This window comes from Medicago truncatula, chromosome 7 (genome assembly GCF_003473485.1).
Source record: "Medicago truncatula cultivar Jemalong A17 chromosome 7, MtrunA17r5.0-ANR, whole genome shotgun sequence".
Lineage (NCBI taxonomy): Eukaryota > Viridiplantae > Streptophyta > Magnoliopsida > Fabales > Fabaceae > Medicago > Medicago truncatula.
Window position 1 is genome coordinate 4678453 of NC_053048.1, and position 21087 is coordinate 4699539.

Genomic DNA, 21087 nt, shown 5'->3' on the forward strand with positions numbered 1-21087 from the left:
CGGTAATGTCATCCGGTAAAACTTCTGGAAACTCTTGCACTACCAACAAATCACCAACCCCTTTCTCACTACTTTCCTTCAACGAGGCAAACATCATAAACACACAAGCCTCATCGTCCAAAGACTTCTTCACTTGCTCCGCGATCAAGAACTTCCCACCTAAGTCATCTACCAGCTTCGAAAATGTTATACTCTTGGTCAAACAATTAATGCTAACCCCAAAAGATAACATCAAATCCATACCAAAAATCACATCCATATGCTTCAACGGAAGACACACAAGATACAACTCAAAATCAATGTTACCAAAATTAGCATGACACCTAGCACACACTAAGGAAGTAGTTACCGAACCACTAGCCGGGGTGTCAATGACCATCCCTCGCAACAACGGAGTTACAACCAAATTCAAACGCTCAACACAACTAACCGAGGTAGAAGAATGAGTAGCACCAGTATCAATAATTGCAATCAAAGGAGTACTATTGATAAAACACATACCTCGGATAAGATTATCCGGCTGCTCCACTTCCTCCACATACAAAGCAAACACCTTTCCCGCCGCCTTCTTTGGCTTGGTACACTTAGAACTGATATGACCTTTCTCACCACAATTGTAACAAGTAACCTCCTTCTCGACATTCGTACACTCAAAAGCCTTGTGACCCACTTTCCCACACTTGTAGCAACTATCACCCTTCTTGCACTCATTAGCAAAATGACCTAACGTGCCACACTTAAAGCACCTGACATCAGCCGTATTAGACTTAGAGCCTCCACCAACTTCTTCCTTCCTTTATCCTTGTTATACGGTTTCCCAAATCCATGACCCTTTCCTTTCTTATCATGTTGCGCCTTGTAATAATTAGCTTTAACTCTTCCGACATCATCAAACATACGACACTTATGCACCAAAGTATCAAAGTCTCGGATCTCCTTAACACACATATACTGATAGATATCCGGCCTATGTCCACTTTCAAATTTCACACACTTGGACACCATTGCATCCTCAACATTAATGTACGCATAAAACCTCGCAAGCTCCTCAAACTTCGCCGCATACTCAGCCACAGACATGCTCCCTTGCTTCAAGTTTAAGAACTCCACTTCCTTTCTATTCCTCAAATCCTCTGGAAAGTACTTCCTCAAAAACTTAGTCTTGAACCTTGCCCAAGTCCCAACCTCTCTGCCGATCTCAAGTCTTCCCTTAGCATTCGTCCACCAATACTCGGCCTCCTCAGCAAGCATGTAGGTAGCCAACCTGACCTTCTGATCATCACTAGTCACCATAGCATAGAAGATCCTCTCCATGCCCTGCACCCATGTCTGAGCTCCCTCCGGGTCAAACCTTCCTTTGAACGTTGGCGGATTGTTTCGCAAGAAACGATCAAGCCTTCGCTCCTCAGCTTCTCCCTCATTTCGACGACCAATCGCCGCCTGCTCATTGGTCTGAGCCAACACGTGGGCCATATCAGCCAAAGCCTATGCAATTGCAGCATCATCTCTGCCTCTAGCCATCTCAATTCTACACAAACCAACCAACAGATAAGAACAACAACACAACAAAACAAGTACCGAAGGTAATCCAATACCATTCGTGTACAAACAGGAAATTCAATGAATACTAGTCTGGACAAGACTGACCACAGCTTTGATACCAACTTGTAACGCCCTATTTCTATTAAAGAGATTAAACACGCGAATAATATAAATATTCAAGAAATAGACGCTACGTCAACAACAAAATTCAAACAGCAAGCATATATAAATAATAATTCTCAACAGTTGCAGCAGATATAAACGATACACCTCACAAATATACATGCCATAATATCATAAAACAACATCATGAAAATTCTTCAAATCCCGACAAGGGGTAAATCTCCACAAATAAATCCAAGATAAACTATCTAAGACAAACATCCTAGATCAGAGCCAATCCTAAGATTCTAAGAAAACGAAACTGGTGATAGCTCCCGATATCCAACAAGCACCAAGCAACTCACCGAAGCAACTAATCCTGCACGTCGTCTACCCATCTATACACACATGTAGGCGATCAAAACCACTAGGGGTAAGATTTACATCAATCAAAATCAATAAAATGAATCTGAGCATATATGAATTAAAACAAGTTCCGAGTACTTAACATAAACAGTTAATTCAATATACACATTCACATAACAATTCCAACCATCACAATTAAGTATTCATCAAACACACTTATCATCAACAATCATCATTCATTCACATGCAACAATTACAACTCATGTTAATTATGCAATGCGCCTAATTCCGACACATACATGCATGTGGTACCAATTAACAACAACAAGATGCCAACCACACATCTTAGGTAAGAGTACACCTCCTCTTACAACAACTATGTAAAAGTACATCTCCTTTTACATTTCTCATATGACTCGATATGACTATGATGCATGGACATATAAGCACAGACTCAATAATGCAAACAACTCAACATATACAACATCAACACAATGTAAAAGTACACCTCCAATTACATTGATCAACTTCAACAACAATTGCATTATCAAGTATTTACGTCCACACAATCAACATGTCATTATTCAATTATGAGTCATCACCAAAATATCACAATTCATCAACATGTATTCATTAATCAACTTCAACTAAATGCTATCATTCATTCACCTTGCACAATTTATCACCATCCAAGTAAAGGAGGAAAATACAACACTTTGGGATAACGTCACATCCAACACTTTCCATTTACTCATATAACTCCATTCAATCATATAAAACTAGTCACTAAAGATTTTAAGATAATTGGCTTTAAAGAATCGTTTTCAACAAAGTCCGTATCAAGTGGCAAAACAGCCAACATTGATAATTTTCAAAACAAGGTAACTTATTCAAGTTTGAAAACTCACAAAAAAATCTTAATCAATCTTGTAGTCATGAGCTTAAGCCACTTACGAACTATCAAACGTTAGTTCAAAGATTAGCTTAAGTTCGTATGAGAAAACCCAAATTCACATTTTCCACATTCCGACCCGAAATTCAAGTTTAACATGATTAAGACATCCAACCAACTTTACAAGCCTTGCCTAAGTCCATATGAACTGTAGACCAAACTTGTAATCCCTTTTGTTCACAAAAGTCCGTTCCGACAAAATCTGAAATTACCAAAAGTTCAAGTTTCAACCAAAATAGAAAATCCCAAAATTGAATGAGTAAATCATGTTCCAGTAGGTTTAGGAGTTCAAACAAAGATTAAACAAGTTGAAAGAATCATTTTACAAAGATCGGATTGGTCCCCTAAAGCCCGGAACGTAAATCAAAAGTTGCTGAAACTGGGCTTGTTCGCTTATGCGACCAAGTTACAGTAGCTCACAGTAATGTACGCATACTGTTCGCTTACCGGTTCGCTTAAGCGACCGAGTTCCAGAACCTACTATGATCGTTCACTTACGCGTTTGCTTAAGCGAACAGTCATAGTTCTGCAGAAAAATATTACGGGTTTCAACCCATTTTCACCCAAAATCCCCAATTTTGATCTCTCCATGCCCAAATATGTTTCCAAAGTTTGTTTACAGGTCATAACACTTAAAAGGGTTCTCAAGAACTCATCAAACATGAAAACAAAAGCCATTTGAACATAATTCACCAAATCAACCCATTTTTACAAAACCAACAACAACAACTCATTTCACATCATCAATTCATGATTTATGAACACCCAAGCCATGAATCATTCAACATCAGCATCTCTTATCAACAACAACATCAATTAACATGATTCTCATCACAATTCAACAACAACATAGCACAATTCAACAATTGGAGCACAATACATAATATATCATTTTCACATACTATGAACATGCAATTTCACCAACAACAATTCAATTATCACCAATTTCATGTGTGCAAACATATCATCATAACTAGAGCACGTATTTTCAACAATTAAGAGCAACATAATCAGTTATCCAATTAAGCACTTAATCATGATATTAATGAAAAATTACAACTAATTGATTATGGTTGAAATCTAACCCCCTTACCTCCATTAGCAACAATCCTAGCCAAAGCTTTAATTTAGCTCATAGAATCTCTACCACCTCTTGTGTCTTCAAGCTTTTCTCTTCTCTAACCCTTTTCCTCCTCTCTTGAACTTTCTCTCTCTACCTCTCTCCAATTCTAATAAAATGAAATGTAAACCTATTTTCCTCTAAGGTTTAGAACTTATATAGGCTATTCTCAAATGGGCTTAACCCTAATGCCTTAGTGGGCGTAACCCACTCATTTGCAATTCTAAAATGTTACTACTCCCTTAACGTTAAAATACTAACAACGGTCATTTACCGGCTCACAACTAACTACCACACTAGTAATTTAGTAAAATAATAGTTCTCACTTGAAACACTAAAAATAATTCTCATATGAATTTACTCAATTACCCCTACTTACAAAATGACCAAAATACCCTTACCGCACTAAAACCCATAAAAATGCACCCAATGATAATATTCACACACAAGAAAGAGACTTTCAAATGCTCAAGCACACAAGCAAGAGACTTCTATTGCTCAATCACAATTGAAAGAGACTTCTTAGATTTAGGTTTAAAGGTTTCATATCTTGAATTCTTCTTAGATTTAGGTTTTGAACTCTTTAGAACCTTGGGCTCTTAAGTCTTTAGAAAATACCTCATCAACATCATCAAAATTTGATTCAGATTCTGCATCAAAAGTTTTTGTAACCATCAAAGCCAACTTAGCTTCTTTATCATCTTTGTCAGTAACTCTTTGTCAAGCTCATCCCATTTCGCCATATGACTTTTCTTAAGTTTGATCTTAAAACTTTCTTTCTTAAATCATTCTTTCTTTGACTTGTCCTTCTGCAACTCTAGACAGTCAGTAATGAAGTGATCAGGTTTCTTGCAGTTGAAGCATCCCTTCTGATTATCTTTCTAGCCTTTGTATCCAGATCCTTTTGATCTACTACTTCTACCTATAAAACTCTTCTTCTTGGTCAGTTAATGAAATCGCTGGGTTAGATATTCAATCTCTTCAGCATCTGAACCATCATCAAATTCTCTATCAGTAGTCTCTTCTTCAGATTTAACATCTTGAAGAGCTTTAACATTTTTCCTTTAGATTTCAGAGTAATGGATTTGGACTTCTTAGTAGGTTCATCTTCGATAAGCTCAATCTCATGACTTTTGAGAGAACTTATCAGATTCTCCAGGTTCAGCTTCTTCAAATACTTTGCTTCTTGAATGGTTGTAACCATTGGTATGAACCTATCAGGAAGACTTCTAATGACCTTCTTGACATGGTATGGAATAATATAGATTTTATTTATAACCTGGCGGCAATATACAAGAGTTTAAAACCTTGAATACATAGTTTTAATATCTTCATCATCCTTCATTCTAAAAAGGTCATACTGATGCACCAATTGGTTAGCCTTCACTTCCTTTTCTTGTTGGTTTCCTTCATAGGTAGCACACAGTGACTCAAATATGGGTTTTAGCAGTAGATTTGTCCCCAATCTTTGTGTATTTTAAGTGAGGCAAAACTTCTAGAAGAATACCACGTACCTTGTGATGCTTCCTGTAGATTTTTCTTTAAGTCTTAGTCAGATTCTTTCTATCCATTACTATTTCTTTTAGATCAACAGGAAAGTTAACATAATCTTCAATGATGTCCCATAAATCATCATCAACTCCTATGATGAGATTGTACATCTTGTTTTTCCACCTTGAGAAATGAGTAGCATCTCCATTGAAAGATGAAGGCCTTACAAAATAATAGTTCTTGTTAGAGGTAGAAGCGTTGATGTTATAATTATACTGAACTTAAACACCAGTACCACATATACCATAACCAATACCAAAATCAGTATATATGTTTTTCTCTTAGGATCTTGTATGTGACAGGGTTAAGTGTTTGAGCATAGACTATGCTCAAATACCAATTGAAGGTGAGAAAAAACACAAAAAGGGGCATTAAAGTTGTGTTGGCTTTTTCTAAGTGTTTAACTAGTTATAGTTTGAATGTGTTCAGATTCTGACTCAGGTTCTGAATGCAGCGGATTAAACAGTGAGAGTGAGAAAGGGGGAGGGAGACGTAGAGAGAGATAGAGAGGGAGAGAGGGTGAGAGAGAGACAAAGAGAGATTATACTGATTCCTCCCATAAATCAAGAGTAGTCTAATCCCATTGCACTTCTATGGAATTTCCACTATAATCATTAAAGATTACAAATGCTCAACCAAACAAGGAAGAGACTTCTATTGCTCAATCACAATTGAATGAGAATTCTTACAACCTAACTTAATCAAATAAGAGGTGTAAGAAATTACAAAATCGAGTAAAACTCTGAAGAATTTAGTATTTCTAAGATATAAACTTGGTAAGAAATTCATAAGTGATTATTAATGGTCGTAAGTATTAACACGATGGTTAATTTAATGGCAAGTGTATCAGTCGTTTCATCAAGTAATAAAGTGATAAGTAAAGTATTGTATCCACAGGGACTGTCCTTTTGTCCAAACAATTCTTGTTACTTATTTTTGTAAGTTTGACGGTATAAAAGTAGGTTGAAATTTTTATCTGTTTGCAGCAGAGCGAATTTACCTATTTTGGTTGCAAAAAAGTAAACAGCGGTTAGAATTCTTTGAATCCCCTCTGTATATTCTTTGTTGGATAATAAGTAATCTAAATGTCACATTTATTTATCTTAAGGTTAATATAAAACTGATGAGGCCGTTGGGAGTTTTTTAAATAGGTAGGGCACCACCTGACCCAATGGATTTTAGCCATTGGGTACCTAATTAGGCTTTTCCCTCCGATGGCTAACTGCACAGTGAGCCTTACGTGTGGGGTCTTGCTAATTTAAAGGTAATTGAAACATAAACTTTATATTGGCTTTCTAGTGTTTCCCAAGGCAATGAAGGCCAAGGTTCCCTTAGGTCTGCCCATCTATGAATCTTAGGACACTCATAGATCACTCTCTCTACGCTTACTTAGTAGTTCTACAAACGGAGAGCCCTACTCTACATCTACCTTACTAATGGTTTCAAGAGAATGGTCTTACTAAGTTATAGCTTAAGTCAGGCATCTAGGTGCTTTTTTCCCTAATTACTAATCAGTTAATTTCTAGCTTCGGTAAGGCACCACCCAACCCAATGGGTTCTAGTCACTAGGTACCTACATTTAGGGTCAAAAATTCCTATGGCATCTTTGGCTAGTTAATAATCACTTACTTCCTAGTCAGATAGTTATCAATAAAAAGATATAAATATCAAGATATAAGCATCCAATTTGTGATAGCAATATTAGGTCCTATCACAACCTAAGTAGCTAATCTAGGGTTGCACCTCTCACACAAATAAAACTACTTCCTAATAAAACTATATAGTGGACAAAAGCATAAAAAAATAGAATAAACGACATATTAAATTAAATAAATATCCAACAAAAATATACAGAGGTTCATCTTAGAACTCTAACCTAAAAAGATTTAGTTACACATGGTAACTAAAAACAAATTACTAAAGATAAAACATACCCTAGAAAATCAAGGAGTAGATAGATTCTCTCCCGAAGCTTCAAAGTAGCCTTCCTCTTGAACTGCCAAAGTTTCGAACGAGAAATTCTAAATGAGGAAGGCTAGTATTTATAATGGAGATTTCTAACTGGGATTGGGGTAAAAACGCGGACTTTAATTACCCACAAAAACAAATAAAATTACGCTTGCTACCCCGCATTAAGCTTGCTTGGGGCGCATGCAATATGCTTGAGGCACAAATAACTCTTTGCAGATGGTTGAGGCGCATCTTTCATGCCCTAGGCACATGATAGCATAACTCCATGCCCTAGACGCATGCTCTTGTGCTTCCGGGCCCAATTTCTTCGATCTTTGTCGTTTTTAGGTTTTCGTCTTCAAATAACTTGCCTCCGAGCTTGGAAACAGAATTCTTGAGGCCTCTTGAATCTTCATTTTTGTCTTCCCAAAGTCTTGACAATTCTTCAGTTGTTCTTGATTTGTCGATTTGCATGATTTCTTCGTGAAACTACATCAAAAACCCCCTAAAATTGCTATGTTTTGGGAAAACTAGAATTATAGTCTCAAATATAGAAAACATTACAAAAGTCCCGAAATCACAGGCAATCGTTCTAATACTCCTCCATTTTGTTGCTAAAACCTACTGAAAATGACTGGAAAACATGCTAAGAATAACGTAAGATGATCTGTCATCATTTATGCGCTTTTGAATTTGACAGAGTAAAGGCACCTTTAAAATTTCAGACTCTTGTTAATTTCTTCAAGTCTTTAGCTCCTTATATAGAGAATGAAATGAGAGGCGTTGAGGAGGTGCTAGTGCATGGTTTGAGTCTTTGAGACGCTTAATCATGAATGGTAAAATCTTCCTTTATTTGGATAATATCGTTGAAAAGACATTTGAAATTCCTTTGCAGAAAGAGGAATTATCCGTTCGTTCCATCTGTTGTTGAAGTTCTTTGTTTGTATCTACACGTGATAGAGACATATTTAGAAGACGACAAATCTGATGTGTTTTTTGGAGTTTTTTTTCTTTAGAATCTGATGACCTTAAGAAGTTGCTTCTTCAGAGGCTGGAACTTCATATTCTGATTCTTCATAAGCTACACTTGTCCATAGTTTGATGTTCTTCAGAACTTAGATAATATCAATTCATTCGTTTGTTATTTTTTTTTTATAAAAATAAAATAAAATCACTTAGAATTTTTATTCGTGTATTACACTTAAAAAAATAATAAAATGCTTAAAATACGAAAGTTTAATAGATTAGTTTTTCTTAAATACTAATTTGTATAAATGATTTGTATTTTAGTAAAGAGACTAAAAAATAATTTCTATTTTCTTAATAAATATTTAAAAAAAATTACAAAAATAAATTACTCATAAGATCTTAAATAATTAAATCGTTATTTTAATCTGTAATAGATTGTGGCATAGCATTATTGTCAATGATAGGATGGCACAGTCTTACTATTTTGAATTTTATGCTTTTTGTGACTTTATTTTGTGGTAGAAGCAAATTTTTTGTTAATATCATATAACTCCAAAATTTGCATAAGAACTTTATGTGGTCTTCGGCAGGGTGTGGACCATTCTATGATATTCATACCAGCCCATTTAGTGTTGAAAAATTGAATTCCATTCTTATTTGGTTTTCATCGTTATTCTACAATACTATGTATTCCACCTACATATCAAGTGATAAAAGTCATGACACCGCAAAGTCATGACGCCCCATGTCTATTATAGTTTTTCCACTTTATGATTTTCTTGTGTACGTTTTATTCAGATTTTAAAATTTGAAATGTTTTAACATGTTTTTGAAGTTTTTATGGGTTATTTATGTCGTTCAGATTATATAATTCAAACAATATAAGGTGTGTGAGTAATCAATAGGGTCGGAAAAGAAGGAATCTTGAAGTATCTATTACTCAAAGAAAATAAATAGTTTTGGATTTTTGGCTTTATGGTTGGTGTAGTAAACAGGGAAAGATAAGCCATTCAATTGCCAATTGCAATTTCTTTTTTGTAAATTGTTAGAACACAAGGAGTGTTATAATGTCAACTTTCCTAACCATTTTTAGGCGAGATTAAAATATTGATTTTGTGACGGTCAAACAAACCTAGCTATTGAAATTTTTACTCATCTTTGGGCATCACACTAGCGTGACTTAAGTCACGCTAGTGTTAACTTTCTGTGTGAGTTAACTCACGTAGCCCATACAACTAGCGTGAGTTAACTCACGCTGAGCCCTATCACCTAGTTCAAAAAACTGACGAACCTTGCAGAAAAACCAGGTAAAACAGATTAGTTTTGAGAATATATTACCTGTTCTTTGATGCTTGATGAATGTAGAAACTTGCTTCCTGATGATTTGCAATTATTTGGAATGAAGATTTTGACCCAAAAATTCGCACTTTTTGGGTTTTTGGAGATGGAGGGAAAGAAAAAATGGAGTTGTGTGGTTGCCTGCTGGATTTTGTTCAATAATAATACTTAACGTGAGTTAACTCACAACGTATCTTAACTCACGCAGAGACAAAATAATCAATTCAATTGGGAGCGAGCAATTTTTGTTGGGTAAAGAGCAGACTTCGTTTTATATTCGAGTACGGACCAAAAGATTATATTTTTCAAAACAATATCAATCATTGGTGGAGAATGGGTACAGACCAAAAGATTATATTCCTGATGATTTGCAATTATTTGGAATGAAGATTTTGACCCAAAAATTTGCACTTTTTAGGTTTTTGGAGGTGGAGGGAAAGAAAAAATGGAGTTGTGGTTGCCTGCTGGATTTTGTTCGATAATAATACTTAACGTGAGTTAACTCACACAACGTATCTTAACTCACGCAGAGACAAAATAATCAATTCAATTGGGAGCGAGCAATTTTTGTTGAGTAAAGAGCAGAATTCGTTTTATATTTGAGTACGGACCAAAAGATTATATTTTTCAAAACAATATCAATCATTGGTGGAGAATGGGTAGTAGAAGTATAAAACGGGTTTGTACTTTAAAATATCAACCACATATTTTTCAGCTATAATACAACTACTCTCCTTCCTCATCCATGCTTGTTATTCTAAAATTGAAGTCTTAATTGTGTCTTCTAATTTGCTATATCCGAAAAATGTGTATTTTTAGTTAAGAACCATATACAAAAAGCACCTAAAAACTAAGTTTTGTCCAATTTTTTATACGGAAATTTAACTTCGTCTTTTAATAATATTATAAAATCAAACTTTTATCAATAAGTAGACACAACATTTTAATAACCTCAAATAAAGGTAAATTTCACATATAACATCGTACCTACTAGGTAGTTTCCACTCCTTGCTACCATTATTTGTATAAATACTCAATATTAAATAGTGTTCTATAACTTTCTAAGGCTTCTATTATCATTGGTTGATTCTAGATATCTCCACTCATTCATTAAACTCAATCACTGAAAATGGATTTAAGGGGTAGTCCACCATACATGGTAGTGTTTACATTATCATTCATGTTGATCATCAGCCATACGATGGGAGAATCAGCACAAGAGAAACAAAAATGTGCAGAACAACTCACAGACCTTACAACATGTCTTCCATATCTTGGTGGAAGTGCCAACTCACCTACATCAGATTGTTGCAGTGGTCTCATACAATCCACCAAGAACAACAAGAAATGCATATGCATTATTATTAAAGACAGAGATGACCCTGACCTAGGTTTAAAGATTAACATTACTCTTGCTCTTGGACTTCCTTCTCTTTGCAATACACCAGATAATTTTTCCCAGTGCTCTTGTGAGTTTTTTCAATCCCATTTATTTGTTTGGATCATTTCTTTTTTCATCAAAGAATTTAAATAGTGCCGTGCCATGGTACGTACATTTCCTATATAATGGTCAACATACCCTGTCTTGAAATTGCCTTCTTTTCTCTATCATTCATAACTTGATAATATTTAACATGCTTTGAAAATAAATGTTTCTAATGGACTGTTTTGTTGTGTTTTATTAATCTTATAAAATAAAATTAATCTTATAATTTTATTTTCCATTGTTTGTTATAATTACAAAGATACCGTCAAGTGATTAGACTTAAGAGATTAATGAGCTTCAATTAAGGAAGAAATCTTGGGGTGAATTTGAGTTTAAGATTACCAAGGTTCTTCACTTAAGAATTAGAGGATTAATACAAACAAAAAAACATTTGTTTTTACTTTGTTTCTTGATTTAAAAAACTTGTACAGAAAATAATAAAACCAAGCATTAAAATCAAAGTAAAAATTTTATACCTAAAACGGAAAATGAAGACAAAAAGTATTTTATGAGAACAAACATGTAATAAGTCTACCACCATTTTTAGTCTATTTTGGGAATTGTATCAAATTTGAAATTTAAAATAATTGATTTCTGATTTTAATTTTAATAACTTTATGCATTTTTGTTCCAAATGATTTGAACAGCACTTCTACACTTGGATCCTAAATCAAGTGAAGCTCAAGCTTTTAACCAGCTACGACAGAACTCCAATGGTGCTAACTCCATAAGTCCTGCTACCAGTCCTTCAGGTAGTGATCATTTCAAAAATACATCAATTATTTTCTGTGTTTTTATACGTTGCCTTTATTTATAGATGTTAAGAGTTCCACACCGGATAAGAGATAGTCTGACAATGTGTTTAAAAGTACACTGGATATTAGATGGTCTGACAATGTGTTTATAAGTGGGGGCAATCCTCACCTCACAAACCGGTTTTGTAAGGATGAGTTAATTAGACCCCAAATTTCAACATTAGGCCTTGATATTCGCAACAATAGAAGTAGCACATTTTAATTTCAAGGGTATTAATTATCCTTATTTATTAATTTTATTAGGTCTGCAACAACTTAACCTAATATTTTCCCTCCAATTTGCTGTATTAGGTTAGCAGTAATTTAACCTAACAAATTCCATCTAAAAAAATGCATCGCATCAATTTCATTCCTACCATCTTTGCCTTTTTTTTGTCAATATTTTGTACAATTATTTAATCCTAAAAAAATGCATCGCACAATTTCATGCTTTTTTTTTTTTTGACAATATTTTGTACTCTTATTTAATACTAAAAAAATTTATCACACCAATTTCATTCCTTTTTTTTTACCATATTTTGTATATTTATTTAATACTAAAAAAATGCATCGCACCAATTTCATTCATATCCTGTTGCCTTTTTTTTTTACAATATTTTGTACACTTATTTAATACGTTTACAAACAGATACCCTAATTTTCATGCAAACACGGCTACCCTAATCCTTATTTATTAATTTTATTAGGTCTGCAACAATTTAACCTAATAATTTCCCTCTAAAATGCTGCATTAGGTTAGCAGCAATTTAACCTAACAAATTCCATCTAAAATGAAGCTCACCAATATAACCTAACAAATTCCCTCTAAAATGCAGCAATCCCTAATATTTCTCCTCTGATGTGTTTTTCATTCCTATCCTGTTGTGTCATCGTTTGTATATATCTATTATTTCTGTAGACTTTTTTTTTTTTGACAAGTTGCTGTACATTTATTTAATACGTTTACAAACAGAATATCCAATTTTCATGCAAACTCAGCTATATAAAATTGACAATGAAGAGAATCAAATAACTTAAAATATTTTTTTAACTATAAAAGTAATAAATAAAATTGACTCGTGCAACAATATAATATTGTATTCTTTTTATCTTTTTGCTTTATAATTTTTTTTTAAAAAAAATGAGAAGATAATCCCCTAATAATATATTATGATAAAATAAAATAACAGATTTTAATTGATTAGTTTTTCAAAACTAAAATGTAAAATTTGATAAGATTCAAGTGTCATTGAAAAACATAGTAAGATAAATTTGATTGTAATATTATATCTCTAATAATCTAATTTGTGTTTATTGATCGACCCATAATATTACGGGTTAAAGATTATTCATCGGTCAAAAGTCTAGTTATTTTTAATATGCCTTTTGTGTATGCAGCCGAAGGAAGTTCCCAACACAGTAGAAACCAAGGAACAGATGAAACAGTAACAACAAAGAACGGTGCCCCTTTTAAAGGAAAGAGTCTGTTGTATAGTTTAGTAGCTGGGCTTTTAGTTTTATACTTCTGACCTTAGCACACATATATATTATCATATCAATATATTATCGTTTGCATATCAAATCGAAATGTAAACACTCTAGACTACTATCATATCTAAATCATGTAATAATCAAGTAAATGATCAAATTTTCCCATGATAGGAAAATTACATTTGACCTCCAATAGCAAGTTATTACTTGTTTCTTAAAAATTACACTTTTCTCACCTTCAAACTTAAATATCATCAAATGTGTCCACCACAACTTTTGTTTATATATTAGTGGCCATTATCATCAAATGTGTCCACCACAACTTTTGTTTACATATTGGTGGCTATTACCACGAACACACCACCATCATATCCACTATATATATCATATTCACTATTGTCTCTATGAAATTGGAGGTTTGACTTTTATAGTAAAAAAAAACCCTAATAAAAGAGTGATGTTCTATTTAAATTAAAAATAACATCCGTAAACATTAGAGAGTACAAAAATCACTTACTGACACAAGAATTTTAAGTAGACAGCTATCCATCGGAAAATATCGTTTCATCGAGGATTGTGATGCATACGGGGTTTGAACTGTTAACATAGATAATATGACATGAACATTTGAAGAAGAGAAGAACTCATGGAGGCTAGGGTTTCATAAACATCATGAGCGAAACATGAATGCATAGTCTTACAATAAGAATACATACTAGAGAATTGAAATGTCTAAAATACCCTTACTAATAAATAATAACTATATTATCTAACATCTCTCAAACTTTTGATGCATTAGCAGAGAGCATCGAGAGTTTGTCAACTAAAAAGCGAAAACGTTTTATAGAGTGCATCTTTGTGATTGATTCAGCAATCTGCAAACATGAGGAGGTAAACAATAGAGTTATTGTTCCATGTTGTAGACGATGACTAGTAAAATGACAGTCAATCTCAATGTGCTTGGTCCGTTCATGGAAGACCGGGTTATGATAAATTTGGATAACAACCTTGTTATCACAGTACATCGAAGTTAGTTTAGAAAGAGAGATACTTAAATCAGACAAGAGCCAACGCAACCGAATAATTTCAGTAGTAGTTGATGGCATAGCACGACACTCAGCTTCTGTAGAGGAGCGAGACAATGTCATGTTTCTTAATTTTCCAAGAGATAAGAGAGTCTCCAAGAAAGACACAAAACCTTGTAGGATCATCAACCCAGTTTGCATCAGAATAAGCATGCAACTCCAATGAAGATGATGAACGAAAGAGAAGACTGAAATTGTGATCCCCAAAGATAGCGAAGTATACAAAGAATTGAGGCCCAATGAATTGTAGTGGGAGAGACAACAAATCGACTGACAACATGAAAAACATAAGAAGTATCAGGTCTAGTAATCGTAAGACACACCAGACTGCCAACCAAAGTACGGTACAAAGTGGGATCTGATAAAGGAACACCATCAAACTAAGAGTATTTCACATTCAACCCAAGAGTAGTATATGCTAATTTAGTATGAGAAAGACGAGCTTGTTCAAGAATATTGGCGATGTACTTAGATTGGCAAAAAAGGTAGCCTTTAGGAGAGTAGGCAACTTCAATCCTCAAGAAGTAGTGAAGAGGACCTAAGTCCATCTCAAACATCTTGGCTAATTGTAATTTCAAATCATCAAACCCATCAATATCATCCCATGTAATAATCATATCATCGACATATAATGAGATTAAAATACGACCATGAGAAGTGTTCCTAACAAACAACGCAGAATCATGATCACGACAATGGAAGCCGAGAGATGTAATACAATGGTAAACTTTTCAAACCAAGCTCATGGAGCTTGTTTCAGACCGTACAAAGCCTTTTTAAGTTACACATTTCCCCCTGATTATAAGAAACTCCTTGTGGAGGTATCATATAAACTTCTTGCATATCATCATTTAAGAATAGTAGTTATCTTGGCCACGAGAGCAAAAGGGTACGAATAGTAGTTATCTTGGCCACGAGAGCAAAAGGGTACGAATAGTAGTTATCTTGGCCACGATAGCAAAAGCTCCTTCATAATTCATACCATATTGTTGAGAGTATCCGCCATAAGTTGAGCTTTGTAACACTCAACACATCAGTCAGACTTGGTTTTAATCTTTTATACCCAGACTTTCCTCGTGGAAGAGGTATACTAAGCCCCAAGTGTTTGTCTTGTTCAAAGCAGCAAGTTCCTCTACCATAGCTTGCTGCCAAAGAGGATGAAGAATAGCTTCCTTGTAGGAAGATAACTCAGACAAATTGTGAATAGAGGTTAGAAAAGAAACAAAAGAAGAATAATAAGTGTAATAAACAAAATTGGGCAATTTGTGTTTGGAGTAGCCATAATATGATCCTTGCGGTTCTTAACATTACAAATATCATCATTAGGACAAAAAGGATTAATATTAATTAACTCATACATGCTAGGAGTATGAAATTCGAGCGCACTTGTTTTAATATGTTCTGTCAGATGTTTTAACGTTTGCAATGTTCCGTTTAATGTTCCAACATCGCGTAACAAACAGAAATAAAAACAAGAAAATAAATGACAGGAAAGTAAAGAACACAGTGAATTTGTTGACCGAGTTCGGTGACAAACACACCTACTCTGGGGGCTACCAAGCCAGGAAGGAAATCTACTAGTGTAGTCCTTATTCAAAAGCTCTCAGCAAACTCCTCGTTTACACTTTATGACCTAGGACCTACCCGTATAGACTTCAACCTAGGAACTCCTAGATCTGAGATCCCATCTCACTATCCTAATGGTCAGTCACAGCCCCTGTGACCTATCAGACCTAAACCAAACACAAAGATGAAGTTACCTTTAAACACAAACAACTAACACCTTATTTCACAACTTTGGTGTAGTACACAAGAGTATCAAACTCACACACACAGTCTTAAACAAGTATCACATACGATACAAAGGCATACAATAAAGATTCTAAACTTTCATCAACATGATACAAGAGCAGAATACATGTAGACTCAAAACCCTAAAAATCTAAACTTTTTAGTATGACGGCTTGAATGAGCAATTAGGTCTTGAAGTCTTGTTTATATACTAAAGCAGCTTGGGCTAAATACTTATTTAGGCTTCAGAACAAAGCAGATCGGTTCAGCTAATCTGCAAAACAGAAATCAGAAACAATTATGGAAAATCCTAAAATGTCGAAACATTTATAGGATCGTTCCAACCAATAACAAATATTTCCAAAAATATAAAATCTACTTTAGAAATATTCCACAGCTGATTCTGGATAGATATTCGCGTTGCTTGGACAATAAGTTAAGGAAATATTGTTTCCATAAACAATAAAGGGCGCGCGTACAAATAGGCATGAACCTAGGCACACTGAATCGTGCTAGGATGTTGGAACATTGTATCCAACATCTTACAGAGATGCCTAAACAGATGTTGGAACATTGGTTCCAACTTACAGAAACAAGGATATTTGTTTTAGCAACAATACAGCCAACACAAATACCCAACAGAGTATTAGAATCAGAGGGAAACAGAGTAAAATTAAATGTGCTCAAAAAACACAACATGGCGTCAAACGTACAATTTCTTGCTTGAAGGATCATAACAACGATAACCCTTTTGACCATCATCATAACTAAGAGAAACACATTGTTGTTGAAGGAGGAGACAATTTTTTACATTCTATTTATGGAATAAGAACGAAACAAGTAGAACGAACCAAATACCTTCAAAGAAGTATAATTAGGGGTGAAACCATACAATTTTTCAAAGGGAGACAAACCTCGAGTGACAGATGAAGGAATTCGATTAATAACATGAACAACAGTGATAATTGCTTCACCCCAAAACTCACTTGGAGCAGAAGCAGGCAACAAAAGGGAACATGTTGTTTCAACAATATGACGATGTTTCCTTTCAGCATTGCCATTTTGTTGTGGAGTATAAGTGATGTAGTAAATCCGCAAGTGCACGGTTTATCGAAGCAGTAAAAAGAGTATCGTTCCGACAGGGAGTTATGAATTCAATTAACTTTCAACAATGATTAGAAAAGAGTTTGAGTTGAAAAGTTTGGATTTTGTTTTAAAAGGGAAATAACAAAATAATAAAAAGGTGCCTTGGGATTATTGGTTCGTCATGGTGACAAATCCTTCACAAACCAAACCTTAAACCTAGAACTTTATGTTGGACCTATTTTCTAAAGACAAGTTTCTCTTTAGCCTATCATATCTCCTTTCGGTCTCAGTGAGTGTGTTTCTCTAGCAACCATGCCTATTTTCATGGTTGATTGCTTTTGAAATCCTTGAAGCTCGAAACTTTATTGTCTCAAGGTTTGCTAGACTATTTTCATGTTTCGAAATCCTTGTCTAAATTCACTTGTTCCAATATTAAAACTTCATCTTTTGATCCATCGCTTAATATTTGTGATGAATCAATAACAATTATTAAACTTCATCTTTCGATCCATTTATAAGAATGGTGAAATAGATTTACATAAAATTAAGGTTCGAGGCTTGGTTTGATTAGGATTAGGTCATTAGACTCATGCAACAATCCCAAGACAAGAAAAGTCTACTCACTCACGTTCATTGTAGACATAGAGAAGAAGAAGAAGAACATAAAATAAAATAACAATAAAATAAAGGTGAACTTTTATTCAAAGAAACAATTGTCACTTATTATTTCCAAGAACAAAAGATGATTATACAAGCTAGATGACTGCTCTATTTATAGTCTAACATTGACTTGAGCCCTAAGAACTAAATCACTAAAGTGTTGCACAAGAAACCATGGGCTCTAGTTCAGAAATACTAAAATAGGCAGCTTGTCGGAGAAGCAAAAGCAGCAAACCTATGCTCATATTTTGGTGAAGGATCTTCAAATTCTTTGCACAAGATATTTTTGTATAAGATCTTCATATTTTTGGCACGGATCAGCTCCAATTCTCCTTTCTTTTGCTCCAAGACGCAATCTTTGAAATATTTGTTCCTGAAATAAAATAACTTGCCATTGAAGTAAAATAGCTCTAAAAAGGAAATAAAAACATATTAAATCTAAATAAAATAAACTTAAATATTATATTAAAATCAGAAATTATTGACTCATCAAACTCCCCCATACTTGAATCTTTGCTTGTCCTCAAGCAAAAGGCATAAACATGGCAGCATAAACAAGATTAATATATATGACAACACAATTGAAAACTTATGTCTCCTCCAAGGTTTCATTACAAGTGTACACTAATCACATCTTCAAGCATTTCTCATGAAACCTATTCAACCCAACAACAAGTCTCAAGTGAGTGTGTGTGTGTGTAGTCCAGCCCTTTTCTTGCTCCTGTATAAGAGATATTATGAGGAAACAGGTTCTAATCTTGACATTAAACCAATCGACAAAAGTCCTTTCTTCATTTCATATAAGAGAGATGGGAATTATATGATCATCGGATCATTGACATTTTAAGAAGGAATTACAGAAGCTACTTTTGGTTGTCAGAGAAACACCACCTTCACGTGGGAGGTTAGTGAGGCCTACTCCTGCCCCCCAGACTCAACGATGTCCCCTTAAAAATATATTTGCTTCCGACCCTCTTGATAATCAACCAAATTTAGGCATTTTTGATCATTTTGATGTTTTTGTGACCAACCAGTTTCGGGCACTTGGTCAGAGAAAAGAAGAGAAGAGAATAGAAGAAGGAAAAGGGAAAGCTCACAATTTACTGAGGTCATTGAGGAGGACCTTGGAGGTTAAGATGTTGCATCATCCTTAATAACATGCGGTTGTTTTCTTCATGTATTTGATTTCCCCTTTGGACATCATTCCGCAGCCCGGAGATTTCAAAACCTTATCTTTGTTGCTCAGGGCTCATTCTTTGTAGTTCGGTTTGCATCCATGCCCACCATTCATCATCATAGTGCCCACCGACTTCTTGTTCATAGTGCAAGTGTGCATCTTCCTCCTCTTCATCACCATCATCATGTACCAGTGGGTTAGTACCAATATAAAGCAAATTTTCCACCACCTTCGGGTTAGTTATGAACGGATTAGGTAGAATAATCAAACAATGAGCTCTAATGATTTTCTAATCATATTGGTCATTGTGAGTCGGTCCATGAGTTCTAATAAAAGACATAATGGTCATTGTGAGGGTGTCTAAGTCTAGGCTATTGTCCCCCTCAATCTTATTGATCACATTCTCTTCACCCACTCATATCTTCCTAGCAATAAAGGTGATGATACCACCTACCACTATGTCACTTTTATCATCCGATTTCTTGTTAGCAACAAAAACAAGATAATCAAGCAAATAATAGCAAGTGTTCACATGGTCCTCTATACCTAATCTATCCATAACATTAACATTAAGGTACTGACAAGCAGAAATAGTTCTAGAGATAAGAGATTTATACCTATTCTTTTGCTTGTCATCTTTAAAATTGATGCCATGGTTTCGGACTGTTGCTTTCTTCCTCCCTGCACCACTTCCTGAGGTTTCAATCTCCTTGCCTTTCCTCTTTGATGCCATTGACCTTGGTTTGGGTTGGTTTGGTTAAAGGTTTTGTTTTTGGCTAGGTTCTGTGTGGGAAATGTGTTTTGGGTGGTGGGTTTTGGTTTTTAGTGAGAGGTTTTGAGTGTTGTGGTGAGGATTGATGAAGAAATTATTGTTTTTGGGTTAGGTTTTTAGTAAGAGGTTGTGTTGTTTGAATGGAAGAAGGAAAAAAAAAGTTTTTAGGAGGGGATGTGATAGGCATGGTCGTGCCAAAGCTTCCGGTTTTTCATGGTTTTTGGAGGTTTTGGCCAGGCACGGCTGTGCCACGACATGCACGGGCCGTGCCAGTGTTTCTGGTCACTAGGCTCAATTTTTTTTTCTTCATTTTTCGCATCGTGTTGGACAAGTACCTACAAAACAAATTGAAATAACACAAAACAAAACAAAAAAAAAGCAATAAAAGTCATGGGTTGCCTCCCACGAAGCGCTCGTTTAAAGTCATTAGCTTGATGGTTAGAAGGTTTCTCTATCCTATACCCAACCTTTCACAAACAGACAATGGCATCAAACTGACACTAGCCCCTAGATCACACAAGGGATGGAAAAACTACCGGGACCTCTGAGATTAGGCTTAGCAAGCCTTTGTGGGAAAGGAATTTTGGGTTTATGAGGTGGTGAAACAATTGGCTCATCACTCTCTCCTATGGCTTTCTTACTTTGTAGTTTTTCACTCTATATCTCACCCTCAATTGTTTTAGTTTTCACAACAGTTTTTTTTTTTTTTTGCTAAGCAGGGAGAAAGACAGACATCAGGAGGCCACACTGACATCCCAACTAGGTTGGCACCCCAGGAAGCCTCCATCCTATGCCCGCCAAACTCTAAAATTTTATTAAAAAAATGGGGGAAAAATTTACAAGGAGAGGGGGAAC

General features: G+C 34.9%; 1 protein-coding gene across 1 annotated transcript; it reads left to right on the forward strand.

The window, feature by feature from the left end:
* Positions 1–10884: 10884 nt before the first annotated feature.
* On the forward strand, positions 10885–13910 carry LOC25497534 (non-specific lipid transfer protein GPI-anchored 14). The gene is made up of 3 exons (XM_013592136.3): positions 10885–11359; positions 12024–12128; positions 13569–13910. Exons 1-3 carry the CDS (start codon positions 11020–11022, stop codon positions 13697–13699), a joined length of 576 nt encoding a protein of 191 aa, XP_013447590.1. The 5' UTR covers positions 10885–11019; the 3' UTR covers positions 13700–13910.
* Positions 13911–21087: the final 7177 nt, after the last annotated feature.